The 14,576-nt window shown below is 45.4% G+C and overlaps 1 protein-coding gene across 1 annotated transcript in view; it reads right to left on the bottom strand.

Moving 5' to 3' along the window:
• WNK1 (WNK lysine deficient protein kinase 1) overlaps nucleotides 1-14,576 on the bottom strand; it is a 170,070-nt gene that overhangs the window by 45,039 nt on the left and 110,455 nt on the right. The window contains exons 13-19 of the mRNA XM_065406985.1: nucleotides 13,677-13,958; nucleotides 12,900-12,997; nucleotides 11,050-11,212; nucleotides 10,138-10,254; nucleotides 2,160-2,333; nucleotides 1,483-1,540; nucleotides 1,183-1,323 (exon numbers count right to left, since the gene is read on the bottom strand). Coding sequence (XP_065263057.1) covers nucleotides 1,183-1,323; nucleotides 1,483-1,540; nucleotides 2,160-2,333; nucleotides 10,138-10,254; nucleotides 11,050-11,212; nucleotides 12,900-12,997; nucleotides 13,677-13,958 — 1,033 coding nt within the window. The remainder of the gene's footprint in view (nucleotides 1-1,182; nucleotides 1,324-1,482; nucleotides 1,541-2,159; nucleotides 2,334-10,137; nucleotides 10,255-11,049; nucleotides 11,213-12,899; nucleotides 12,998-13,676; nucleotides 13,959-14,576) is intronic.

Genomic DNA, 14,576 nt, shown 5'->3' with positions numbered 1-14,576 from the left:
GCATCTAGTGTCCCATTTGCTATTAGCAGTCACAGATTGGCTACATGCCTTTGTAGGCAGTCTCATCATACCATCCCCTCCATACATTTTTCAGGCTCAGTCTTGAAGCCAGTTAGGTTTTTTGCCCGCACTGCTCCCCTTGGAAGGCTGTTCCAGAACTTCACTCCTCTGATGGTTAGAAACCTTCACCTAATTTCAAGCCCAAAGTTGTTGATGGCCTGTTTAGATCAGTTTGTTCTTGCGTCCACATTGGCGCATAACTTAAATAAATCCGCTCCCTCCCTGGTATTTATCCCTCTGGTATATTTATAGAGAACAATCATATCTCCCCTCAGCCTTCTTTTAGTTAGGCTAAACAAGCCAAGCTCTTTGAGTCTCCTCTCATAAGGTAGGTTTTCCATTCCTCAGATCATCCTAGTAACCCTTCTCTGCACAAGGAGAGGGTGGCGGGGAAAGGAGCTTCCTTTTCCCCCCTATGATTGGAGGCGTGCTAATGGGCCACTTCGCCTTGAATGGTCCCTTGAAATGTGTGTTAACTACTTATGCTAAACAATCTGTTTCACCTTGTATTTAGCTGTGACACATTGCGTGAGTTTCCCAGACCTGAAAAAGAGCTCTGTGTAAACTCAAAAGCTTCTCTCACACCAATGGAATTTGGTCCAATAAAAGATATGACCTCACTTCTCTTGTCTCTCGCATAGGCACTGACTTCCCCTCTTTCCCGTGGGTGCTCGACCCCACCCACCCCCGCACCTGCCCTGCCCCTTCCCGCACCTGCCCCGCCCCCATTCCAACCCTGCCTCTTTCCCTGAGTTTGCCACATTCCCGCTCCTCCCCCTCCCTCCCAGAGCACGCTAACACTGCCAAACAGCTGTTTGGTGGCAGCCGGGCGGGAAGTGCTAGGAGGTAGGTGGACGAGCAGGGATGCGGCACGCTCACGGGAGGAGGAGGTGGGGCGGGGAGTGAGGGGAGCTTGGCTGCTGGTGGGTGCAGCGCACCCACTAATTTTTCCCTGTGGGTGCTCCAGGGCTGAAGCACCCACAGAGTTGGCACCTATGGTCTCTCTAATATCCTGGGACTGACAGCTACTACAAGAACTGGTCACTCTGGTTAAACAACTTGTAGCTGGTATCATAAATAAATATTAACAATCAAAACTTCAGAGAGCTTTGGGTAACTAACCAATATCTGGAAGTTCCTTTCCTGCAGGAATAGAAGAGGTGAAAAACTGCTGTTCTTTTAACCGACTCTCTGGGACAGGACTGACAATAAACCGTCTTCCAGCAGAATGGACAACCTGGGTGAAAGAGCTGGGAGGAACACCTAAACAATAAAGAGAAGTTAGGTATTTAGCGATGTGCTGCATCTCACTCATTACAGCATGTCCTGCCAGATCATGCACTCAAGCATATAAAGGTTGCGCTCCTCAGCTGGATCAAAGTCAGCACTAGGAAACTGTTGGATAAGTATTATAAAGCTTACCAGTTCTCTGCGGCATGAAAGATACAGGATCTGGCTGTTTGAACTCTCCCTCCAATTTCTGCAAAAAGATAAAATAGTAAAATTTACATTCAAGCACAACCTCAATCTTCAAAAAAAGCTTAAACACAAGTTCAGTGGCATAACTATGGTATTCAGTGTACTGCTACTGTAAGCAATACTGTGAATTTGAGTACTTCATCAATCTAGTCTAGTTCTACCTCACTTCGCCCCTCTCCCACCCCCCCCCCACCCCCGAAACTCTGTTCCATGGGAACATGTCAGTATTGCATCTAAATTACCAAGACAGGAAAGTTTGGAAACCTACCTGTTTTCCTGCCAGGCAGACTGCCCTGGAGCCAGGACTCCCATAGGTTGCAGTTGTCCCAGCTCCAAAGCAGTCCTGGAAGCCCTCACAACCCCTTTCCCCTGCCTGGTGGGCTGCCAGGATGCTGGACAACTGGAGAAGCAGAGGAATCACTTTGAAAATGTCAATACAAGAGGTCTGATTTTTTTCTAAATCATTTCATTGTTGTTCCATTTTGGAGCAATTTCTTGAAATTCTGAAATTTCAAATGTGGAACAGGAATTCCAGTTTCTGGCCAGCTCTACTTATGCCACCACTTTCTCAAAACAGAGGTTGTAAACAGTCTGGCTGAAGCAACCAGTTCCCCACTTACCTGGGACCCTGGAAAGAAGCAGTCATCTTTCGTCTGCATACTCTCCAAGCCCTGATCACCTTCCGGCTCTACACTGACATCCTCGCTGAGCATTTCATCGGCTTTCTCAATGATCTCTCGTACCTGCTCTACAAATGAATCTCTCTCAGTTGCTAGAATAAATTCATTCTGCACCTGTAAATGAAACAAAACAACAAGGACTACTGTCATCATTAATGTCCCTTGTCGGTCTATATTTTTAAACCCCTTCAAACCTATAAATTGTGCATGGATTCTGTCTATGCAATTATGCCTTCCTTTCAGTGTTACCCTTATTCTCCGTTGGCCATTTTTGTCACACCAACTTGTTGCATCTTGCTTTAGTTTAGACCAGGGGTAGGCAACTTTTGGCACGTGTGCCAAAGGCAGCATGCGAGCTGATTTTCAGTGGCACTCACACTGCCCGGGTCCTGACCACCGGTCCGGGGGGCTCTGCATTTTAATTTAATTTTAAATGAAGCTTCTTAAACATTTTAAAAACCTTATTTACTTTACATACAATAGGTTAGTTATATATTACAGACTTATAGAAAGAGACCTTCTAAAAACGTTAAAATGTATTACTGGCACGCGAAACCTTAAATCAGAGTGAATAAATGAAGACTCGGCACACCACTTCTGAAAGATTGCCGACCCCTGGTTTAGACTGTGACCTCTTTGGGGAAGGGAGTGTCTGTATTTTTATAGCCTCAAGTGTAACAGGACTCTTATTTGGTCCTCTATTATTTGTATTACAGTAGCACTAAAAGTCTCGCTCATCCAGGTAAGCTATTGTCACTTCATCACAGGATTTCTGCTTGGCATAAATTGTTTAATTGAAATTTACTACTTCTGCCAAACTATCTGTTCAATCTTATATTTAGCTGCGACACACTGTTTCCCAGACCTGAAGAATAGGTCTGTGTAGCTTGAAAGCTTGTCTCTCTCACTAACAGAAGATGGTTCAATAAAAGATATTACCTCACCCACCTTGACTAATATCCTGGGACCAACACAGCTACAAAATCACTGCATAATTGAAGTCAGGCAGCCCAACTAATTCCTATTACAGCTATTGATTTAATATTCTGTAAGTGTTCAAAACAGCTCTCAAATGTTTAGCTGCAGTAAAAGGAATGAGGGACTAAGGTCATTGAAACTTGAAAGTACTGTGCGAGATCTCCTAACGAAGTGCTGGAAATGAACTTCAATTCTCTTCTCTGCCTGTTCAGAGTCTTTCATAACCAGAGTCAAACAATTGTGATGAACCAAGTTGCTCTGCACTGGCAAACTGCGTTTAAGGTGAACCCATATCTCCCAGAGAAGAGACCAAATAACTTCACAAGCTTAATTCTGTGACTAGCCACATAAACCAGCTGTACATTTCAATTGTGCAAAAACATCAGTTACTATAAACTCTTCTGTTCAAAGGCTGAAGCATATTTTTAGCTGTTATCTGTTTTTCACTCTGACTGAAAATGGATATTACTACTGGCATGGCAATGCCATAATGTTCTATTTCATGAGCCCTATGCACTAGTTTTTCAAGATATGACAAGACAATTTCCCACAGAATGATTTGAGAGAGAAGACTATTAAAGATTTTATCCTTGCTGCTGCCAAATGAAATGGGACTAAGCATATATGACCCTCAGCAATCAGTTTATTTTCTACATGACAAAACCAACAAGAATTAATTCAGACTTACTTGGAAACAATAACTGAGGTAACTGGTGTATGTTGAGTGTATATAATGTGGATAGTGTAATTTAATAGCTTATAGGTGTACATTTCATGACAATTTTGGAAGTATCTTCCTTTTACAATTTTGTGTGTGTCTCAAAGATTTGACATATATTGTTAGCACCTCAAGAAAAACCTATCTATGAATGAGTAACAAGAGTTATACAAAATGTTTTCACAATGAAAACGTTCTGTAAATGTATTCAATTATCAACGTAACTGTATTACTTTAAGTGATGGGAGTGTTCATGTGTGTTTTGTGCAGGTTAGTCAAAAACCATTTTTCTTTAAAATTAATATTAGTACACAACTGTCCAACTGAGCATTGAGTTGCCAGGAGACTATCTGCTCATGGACAGGTGTGAGAGAGAGAGCAAGTCACCAAAAGGAGGCATAGTCAAGGCTCAGAGAAGTAAATTAAGATCCCAGGTTGGAGCAGGTGTCATGTGTGGGAAGAGATTTCCAACACCCTTAAGTAATCTACGCGTCAGTGGGTGAGCGAACAGAGTATCTGTCTACTTGACAGTGAAAGGCCATTATAGTTGCAAGATGTACCTTAAAGGAACAGAGTTTTGAGGAGATGGAGGGAGGAAGATGTTTGGTCTATGTGCTTAGACTACCACCAAATTTGGAATCACTTCCATTTTTGCAGTTAAGTAGTGGTCAATTTTCGGCTATGTAATAACACGTCTTTTACTTCATCAAAGCATTCTACCTCTAGATCCTGGAACCAAGAAGGAGCCACACCTGGAAGCGGAGGAGCCACAAGTTGGAGTGAAGGAGCTGTTAGTTTTGAGGAATGGGTTGAAGAGGAACTGGAGAACATAGTGCCATCAGTGCCAGGTAAGGAAACCAAACTATGCCAGGAGGTGGCTATCAGAATAACTCTTGCTTTGTCACATCGTACCTTGGACAGTAGAGGAGTGGGGGGAAAGGTGTATAAAAGGTTCCTGTCCCATGGGAGGATGAGCACATCTCCCAAGGACTGTTTCCCCAGGACTGCCCTGGAGCAATGAGGACATTTCTTGTTCCGATCTACAGTCAGGGTTCCCCAAAGGGTGAATGTGTCATGAATAGGGCTCCGTGTTTGGCGTGGAAGTCAAGGACTCCATAACTTCCCGCGATCTCCGCGACTTCTGTGGGAGCCAGTGTAGCTGACCCCAGGGCCGCCCAAGTAGCTGGCTCTAAGGCCAGCTAGCCAGGTGGCCCCCGGGACAGCTGCCCCCAGCCGCTGCTGGAGCAGCCCCGTAGACTGCTCAGGCGGCCCTGTGCAGCTAGCTCCAGGGACCGCCTGAGCAACGGCTGGTGAGGCTGGCCCCAGGGACCACCTGAGCAGTGGTCCCTCGGTGGCCAGTGCAGCCACTGCCCACGTCCCCTGGCAGCCGGAGTAGCCACTTCCCCAGGTGGCCGCTGGCAGTGGTGCCCAGGCAGCCGGAGTAGCCACTTCCCTGGGCAACCCCCAGTAGTGGTGCCCAGGCGGCCCCCGGCAGCTGATACCATGGCTGGCCCCCTGCTTGCCCCAGCAGCAGCCCCCTGGAGCAACCGCCCCCCCAGCAGCAACCTCTCCAGATGCCCCCTCACCCCCAGCAGCAGTCCTGGCACCCCCCAGCAGTAACCCCCTTAAGATTTAGTCATGGACAGGTCACAGGCCTGTGATTTTGTGTGTATTGCCCATGACTTGTCCATGAGTTACTAAGAATACTTGTGACTAAATTGTAGCCTTAGTCATGAAGCACCTCTGAGTTCAGTTCCCATTTGTGGTCATGAGAGATGTTCTGACAGACTGTTGGTTGTCACGTTCTGCATCTCAGGTAGGTAGATGGTTGAGATAAGCACGCTGTGTCAGATGCGCCAATTCCGAAGTCTGAGTGCTTCTGTGAAGAGGGAGGGAGATCAGGCACTCCCCTGGTGATTGATGTAAAATATACAAGTTATATTGTCTCTCGTGACCTTCACGTGGCATTCTTGATGAATCGGAGAAAGTGTGCACAGGCATTTGATGGCTTTTAACTCCAAAAGATTGGTACGAGAGCCGCTCCTGTAGGAGACCACTTGATCTGAACCTTGTGGTCATGTAGATGGGCTCCCCAGCCTATCAGGGAGGCATACGTCCGAGTCAGCGTCGGTAGCAATTGTACAAATGAAACGTCTGCTTGGATGCGTCTTTCCACCAGTCCAGGGAGTGCTTTATAGTGGAGGGTATTGATAGCGGTTTGCTTAGCCTGTCTTTGTTCAAGGAACAGACGGACCTAAGCCACATCTGTAGACACCTCATGAACAATGAGGCGTGCAGAGTGCCGAAGGTGCATGCTGCCATATGACTGAGCAACTGTAGGCAGTTCCTGGCTGACGTTTGTGGGCTAGCCTGGACTGTCTCTATGAGGCTCGTGAGGGTGGTAAATCTGTGCAGCAGGAATAAGGCTCTCACTTGCACTGTGTCAAGTTTGGCTCCAATAAATTCCAGTCGGTGTAACGGGCTGAGGGTTGGTTTCTGGATGTTGTGCTGTAAGCCCAGTTGTGCAAAAGTGCGCATGGTGATCTGAGTGGCGCATATGGCATCCTCAACAAGGCAGTTGTCTAGATAATGTAGATAATGCCTTATGTTTGCAAGTGTGCCGCTATGACAGACAGCCTTGGAGAATACCCTGGATACGGACAAGAGGCCGAATTGGAACATCTGTACGGATAATGGTCTTGCCCAAAGGTAAGCCATAGGTATTTCCTGTGCGATGGTCAGATTTGAGACGTGGAAGTAGCCATCTTGTAGGTCGAGGGCCAAAAACCAAGCTCTTTGCTCCAGAGCTGGAATAATGGCTCCTAGCGTGACCACCTTGAACTTCTGCACCTTCACACATCTGTTTGATGCCCTTTGGTCTAGAATGGGTGTCCAACCTCCCTTTGCCTTGGGGATCAGGGAATAAATGGAAGTAAAACCCCTTGCCTCTGAGTTCTGCTGGGACTGGTTCTATGGCTCCTAGGTGTAACAGATGATCTATCTCCTGGCGAAGCAGGTTCTCGTGAGAAGGGTCCCTGAAGAGTGATGGCGAAGGAGGGTGGGAATGGGGGAGGGACGAGAAATGAATGGCATAACCCTTTGAAATCATCTCCAAGAGCCATTTGTCCCAGCTGCTGTGAAAGAAGGTCAGGTAATTGCCAAAATCATGTGACAGGTGCATAGATGGTAGCTGATGTTTCAAGGCGTAGTTGTTCAGGCCCTCAACCAATCTGTCAAAAGTGCTGAGAAGAGACGGTCAGAGGTTGCATACTGGGGTGCTGTTTTCACTTTTGTACCCTGAGCCTCTTGCACTGCGGCTCATAACAGCATTGTGAGGGTGGGTACTGAGAAGGTCGTGACCTGTACTGTGGTTGAGAGCCATATCTCCTCTTTTGTCCGCTGTATAGATTCCCATGGAATCCTTCAAGGCGTGGAGAGAGGCGCCAGTCATATCAGTGATGGGCCTGTTGAATAGGAGATCCTCAACCATAGTCTGTACCTTTCTGGGCAACCCAGAAAGGTGTAACCATGACGCCTGCCTCATTATCACTGCCATGGAGACCTAGCAGGCTGCTGTATCTGCTGCATCCAACACTGTCTGTAGCACAGTCCTGGCCACTAACTGGCCCTCTAAGACAATGACCTGAAGCTGCTCTTTTTGTGCCTCTGGTAAATGTTCGATGAACACACTGACTTTTCCATAATTAATGAAATAATAATTGGCCATGACCAAATTGTGACCCTGGACTTCAATGTCACAGACGAATAAGTCTTCCTTCCAAAGGAATCTAGCCTTTTCCAATCTCCATCATATGGGGTCGACTTGGCATGATGTTGCTTGCCACATGCATTAATCACATCTACAGCAATTGAATTGGGTTGAGGATGTAGAAACAAAGTCTGCCTCTGAGAGGCATGTAATATTTCTTGTCCACTCTCTTGCAGGTCGATGCAATGGAGGTTGGTGTCTGCCCGATGACTTTGGCAGGGTCAAGAACCGCCTCCTTAATTGGGAGGGCGATTTTGGAGAAGGAGGAAGTACTGTATGCAGAATATCTACCAGCTTGTGATATGTATCTGCTACCTCCTGTAGGGGAATTTGCAACTCATCTGCCACCCTCTTAGTAAGATCTCGAAAGTTCTTAAAATCATCAGCTAGTGATGGGGGGAGGCATTAAAGCCTTATCCGGTGAAGATGAGAAGTTTGCTGGAGGGATAGCCTCCCTTTCAAGCCTTTCCTCCTGTGCTTCAAAAGTTTCCTCCTCCTCCAGTTCAGGGACTAGAGATAGTGAAGCTACAGGAGACAGTCTTGCCAACTCTCTCAGAGACACGGACACCCACAAAGTGTGGGATCTGTACATCACCCAAGGATCCCAATAGGGCAACTGGGGGTGGGGGAGGAGGGGTAGTGGAAGTGCACAAAGAGGCCCACACCAAGATTGCAGGTCAGCGCGAGGATGGAGTTGATGAGGTCTCTAGTACTGTGATGGCACGCCACAGTGATAGGTCAGGGAAATAACATGCTCTTGGTCACTGTCAGACTCAAAGGTAAGGGTGGTGCTGACCAGGGCATTGGCAGTAAATGTCCTCAGTGATTCCAGGCATGGGGCCCCAGTATCAATTAATGGGGATTGTGGTTCTTCCATGACCTCCAGGTCTCTAGGGCAGTGGTCTCCAAAGTGGGGTGCGCAAAAGGATCCTTGGGGGTGCGTGGCAGAAGGAGCGGGGTTTTTTTGTTTTGTTTTTTGGCACTTGGTCAGTTCGGGCAGGAGTCCAAGCAGCTTTTTTGTTGTTGTTGTTGCTGCTGCTTCGGCAGTTCGGGCGGGAGTCGGAGCGTTGTTTTTTTTCTTTTTTGCTTTGGCAAAAAATGGTAGAGCCAGCGCGGCACGGGGTTGCATGCTCAAAATTTTTTTTACTGATAGGGGTGCGCGATCAAAAAAGTTCGAAGACCACTGCTCTAGGGCACGGGAATTCTTGCGGTTCCACGGATTCACTTGGTGCCGTGGAGGAGTGTCGGTGGTAAGTTGTAGGTACTGATGGTTGCTTATGTGTGGAACACTCCAGGGACAGGAGCTTTGCAACATTCAGTTCTACCCCAAGGAAAGTTAAAGGCTCCAGGGACAACCTGTGTCCTGGAGAATGTCTGGCACTGGAGTCAGCTGGTGGGTGAAGTGCTCTCTCCATCAGGAGGCGTTTTAACTCCAGATCCTGATTTGGTTTATTTGAGACCTCGCCTTGAGCTGCTGGCAGAGGTTGCACTTTTGTGGATATACGATTCTCCCAATACTTTACACAGTGATATCACCCTCAAAAGCAAAGAAAGCAGATTTTTTTTTTTTTTTAAATTAAATGGAGAGGTTAGAGAGTCTAAACTACTAAACGCCCTCCGGGGGAGAGGGGAGGTGTAGAGGGTTCCCCAGAAAGGGCAGGAAACATGAAATAGAAGGGGTTTTCCCCCCCTTTTTTTAAATCCCGGAAACTAACTATTAAGGGAAACAAAAGGATTAAACTACTACTTATGCTAATGATGCAGAGAGTAACAAGACACCTGATCGCTCCATTTGAGGCCAAAGGCAGTCGAGAAGGAACTGTGGGCGGTTCGCCCGCACAAGATAGCCTCCAGGTAGATCATGAGGGAAGGAGAGCACATGTGCGGGCTGAACAGACACTGCAACCTAAAATCTTTGATTAGAGGTACAGGGACTCTGATACACCTACTGTGGAGCTCACATAGGGACAGTACTTGAAGAAAATTAAGTTCCCCAGTGACAGGAACGGGACTGCACTTGGAGGAGTTTGTTTTATATTGTATTTCCAGAAATCGAGTTTACTGTTTATTAGCTCAGCTCACAACAAGCAGTTAGTAAGAGATTTTTAAAATCCTAGAGTACAAAGTTAAAACTGTTTTACTTGAAGACACTGAAGTTTTAAGATAGAAGCTGACCCAAATCCTCAGATGAACTAGTTGTGCAAATACTGGACCAAACATGTTAGCTTTGGACACTGTTCTTTACCACTCAGTCATTAGGGAAAGATTTTGCTTCTAATATTAGTAATGTGACTGGAAGAGGAGACAAAGACTATAGTGCACAGGGAAGCAATAAGAATAGTAGTAATTCAAAAAGGCAGGTTAGATGAACTCTAATCTAAGGTGATTTGTACAACTAATATGGTTAACAAGATCAGGGTCAATGCTCCATCTGCACTGGAGATGTAGCTCACCATAATTATCGCGATTTCCTCTGGGTTGTCACCATCCAAGTCAAATTTGAAAGTAACCATTTTCCGATTGTGTGTCTCTAGCTGGCACTCAACCACCCGATCACCCTTGTTCGAAACCTGAAAGAGAAGAAATATGCTTTCCAGCCTGAACTGCAGAACACAATGGAACATCATGAACAACTACTGAGTACAAGTGTGCAGACATCTCTTGTTCCTAAAGACAGGGAAGGCCAGGTGCAGAAAAGCAACAAGAGATCTCCAAGAGGGCCAACTGTACTGTACTCCTCCTTGAGCAATTCACTTTCCATTCTCAAACAGAGATCAGATGCACTGAACGGCAATGATCCTCTAAGGGATTCCCAACCACATCAACCTTCAAGCCCTCTTGCTCAACATAGACCATCTTTCTCTAGAACTCTGACTGCTCTGTAAACTTTCCTGCTTATGTCAAGAAACAGAACAAAAAGTCTGTCCCAACATTTCAGGAAAGTCATTAATGGTAATAGTGAAGATAGGGTGAGGTTTCTTAAATGAACTCCAGCCCAGTCAACACAGTCTGAGGGGCAAGGCAAATGGCAAAGCAAATATTCTGTAGCAACTGCTGGTATCACTGCTTCCTGAATGACCATGTTCTGCTGTGCTTAATGCTCCGCAGCACAGCTAATAGCTCATCTTTGGAACACTATCTGACCTCCAAAGCAGGAAGAATATTTTGTACACCCCTGTATAGTGTACGGCACCAAGAAAAGAGATGGGGTGGAAGCCTAGCCACTTCACATGGGAGGCCGTTATCAGAATTTAGGATACAAGGGAAACAAAGGATACCCCTCTTCAGGATGATGGGTAGAGAAGTTCTGTAAAAACTCAAGACATTATCCACTACTACAGTCACTGAAATAAGCCATAACTCACATTGAGAATTCTCAGTTTTGGTCTAGCAGTCTTCTCGTGCCGAGAGCGGCTGCGTACAGACTTCCGATAATGGCGTTTGGTGGTTCTCCCTTCATGTCTCCCACTAGATCCTGGCACATTCTCATTCCCATCACTCATGCCCGAAGCAACATCAGAATGTGCACTAAAAACCAAAATAATTAGTTTTAATAATTTTCACAAATATTTGAACTTCTTTAGTGTGTGATGACGGAATTCCCCTCTTAACCCAAGAGAGGGTGGCCTCTTAAGAGCAATACTGGTTACTCTTGTGAGGACAAGGTCTGAGGAGGATAATCCTTTAATCACATATGGTTGCTTGAATAATAAATATGTAACCACACATGAAAGGAAGGGATCCATAAAATATGTTTGTAAAGTAATCCATTTAAATGCATCTTCTGGATGAAGCATCAAGCTCTGCAAGGCTCAACCCCTGAATAAGTATGAGTATCACAGGAATGAGTAACCCCCTTGCTTGATGTGTAATTGCAATAGATTACCATATCAGGTGTGACATTATCTGATTAAGATATGACCATGTATATTACTGTTGCTACCACTGTTATACAATTGCAACAAATCTTGTACAAAGTATGTCATGTGAGGGGTCAATGGAAAAGTTATGATTTGCTGAATATGATTATCCTATTAGTATGCACGTATCATTTTCATTTCTGAAGTTATGAATATTGACTATACCCCTGTATTTCAAATGTGGTAACTCCCACAAGGTAGTTTACATCCAGTCTAGCCAGCACATTGTGAACCGACTATTCAAGTTGATGGCCCATCAATGAACCCAATGGGCCATGGAAGCAGCTTATCCCCACCTGATGGACTTTCCTGTGAACTTTCCAGCCAGAATATGGGTAATGGCCCCTGCTATGACTCATCGAAACATGCAAGGGCATGTGACCAGCTCATGTGACACTTGATTCCATCTTGTGCCTGTACTTTTCCATTGACTGTACTGAGACCAGACCCATCATATGACAAAAAATATAAAAGGCCCCAGAAACATCTCCACTTGGCCTCTTTCCCACTCTGTTCTCTGGACTATGGACTCATACTAATGAGAGCATTCTAACCAAGAGACTGAGGGACCTTCCAATCTTTTGGAAGGAACCAGAGACTTAACAAGCCAGCAGTTTTATGCCTGATCCAAGAACTTTGCAATTATTGCATGTATTTGATTCCTTTAGTCAATTTTAACTCTCACCTCTTTCTTTCTTTTTATAAATAAACCTTTAGATATTAGATACTAAAGGATTGGCAACAGCATGATTATTGGGTAAGATCTGAGTTATATATTGACCTGGGTATGTGACTGATCCTTTGGGAGAAGAACCCCCCTTTGGTTGATGAAATTGGTTTTAAATAACCACTCATCACTAAGTCGAGTGTCTAGGTGTTGGAACAAAGGCTGGGATACTTAAGGAGACTATTTCTGACTTCTCATTAGCCAATGTAGTGAGACAGAAATTTACTTTTGTTGCTGGTTTGGTAAATCATACGGAAGAATAACCACCAGTTTTGGGGGGTGTTTGCCCTAATTCTCAGCAGTTTGTCATGAATCTGGTATTGTCAGTTGTGACCCACTCGGGCATGGTAACATCAGATCATTGCACACAATCGGTGTGCCTTCTCCAGGCCCTGCTTAAAAAGAGGAGGCTTGGAGGAGTTGGAGAGAAATCTTCTAGAAAAAAATGGAAGTTATTCCCTCAGTTTACATAGAAAATATCCCTAGTAAAGAACAGATGCCAGAGAGCCACCAAGGGAAGAAACTCCTCTCGACCAAAAAGTTCAACTTGGTAAAACCCACTGGTTACCTGTCTAGTGAGGAGACCAATGGGGTAGTCTGTGCAAGCTGTTGCTGTGCTGATGGTACAGATTCTGAAGGAGCAGCCTGTGAGGCTCCCTGAGTACTCTGCGAAGAGAAAACAAACATTCAAGCATGCCAATGAGTTATTTCTTACCACAATCAACCTTTTAATATTTTCTCCCCAATCAAACTTCGAAGCTAGAAAGCACCATTTCTCCAGAACAATTTATAACAACCAGGGTCTAGTCCTCTCAAATCTCATACCCAAGGAAGAGGGCTCTAGTGCAAGTCTCATACAGAGCGCCTGGTGAGGTCAGCCATCCCATCTGCTACATTGTGATACTACAGCTTGCCATGCAGCCAGCATCTTACTAGCAGACTGTGCAACAAGGAAGCCAACGCAGCACACAAAGACAACTCAAATCTCTCCCCCAACAACAGCAAGGCTGCAGGGAACATGTATAAGAGAGATTCTCAAGGGCTACCAATGGCAGAGTGTCTTTGAGAAGACCAAAAAGGATCTAGAGTACTAGCAAGAAGTGAAGTGTTAACAGGTTTTTGCCTCTGGGAGGCACACTCACTTCCCAACAGAACAGCCAATGGCAACAAGGTCCCCACATTGGCATGACATTCTGCTGTAAGAAAAAGTCATTTGAGAGATTAGTTCATTATGTCCAAATGAATATCATCACAGAAGGGATTAATTTACCCCACAAACAGTGCAATGTAATTCATGCCCTGACATTTATAGTTTACACACAGAACTTGCAGAGATTACATTTACCTCTAAAGCTCCCTGCTGTGAAGATGCAGATGAGACCTGCTGTGCTAAACTCACTGCAGGCTGTGGCACTTGAACCTGTCCTCCTAGACCGCCCAGAGGAACTAAAATGTTCTGTTCCACATAAGGCTGCACCATTGCAGCAAGATAGCCTGGCTGAGCCAATGCATCAGTGGGTAAGGGAGGGGACAGTACTGCAGAAGGTATGCAAACAGAGGCCACAGCAGAGGAGGGAGCAACATTTGAGTCTCCTGGGTATTGCGGCGGCAGCCGAGGTGGGAAGCCCTGTGACAGAAATGAGGAATCTGAATTAGTGCATTTCAGGGGAAGTTAGGAAATCAGAAAGAAAGGCTGAAAAAAGAAAACATGGCAAGTCAAGCTGCAGGGGCATGTTCCAACCTGACACCCTTCCAGAATGTTCAAGCATCTCTAAAAATCATTTTCCAAGAGGAACAGAGCAGACTGCCCAGGTGAACAAGTTCACCTCCAGAACAATCATGTAGTATGAACCAGCAAATTCTCTCTCAGGGCTCTCACAAAAGAGAAGGGTTTCAAAGTCCCTAGCAGGTAAATGAATCCTCACCTTCCAACTCCCCCCATAGTTATCTACAAAATTATGAAGTGGAAAATCTGAAGAGCTTGCAGGCTGAATGGCCACTACTCAGACAAGATACGCAACCTCTGCTGGTAATCTTTCATAACTAATAGCTCATGTTCCTACAATCTCTCCCCTTTCCACACTCAGGAGGTGGGCTGACCTGAGTGCCAAGCAACATTGCTACACACCGCAAGTAAACAGTACTTGCTATTATCTGCTGTTGGACAGCACATTTCAATGTAATATATATTACATTACAATAGTGGTAAACATCACATGTTGGGCCTCTGTTCCCATCACTATGC

Source organism: Emys orbicularis, chromosome 1 (genome assembly GCF_028017835.1).
Source record: "Emys orbicularis isolate rEmyOrb1 chromosome 1, rEmyOrb1.hap1, whole genome shotgun sequence".
Lineage (NCBI taxonomy): Eukaryota > Metazoa > Chordata > Testudines > Emydidae > Emys > Emys orbicularis.
This window is presented reverse-complemented; position numbering and strand designations above follow the sequence as displayed.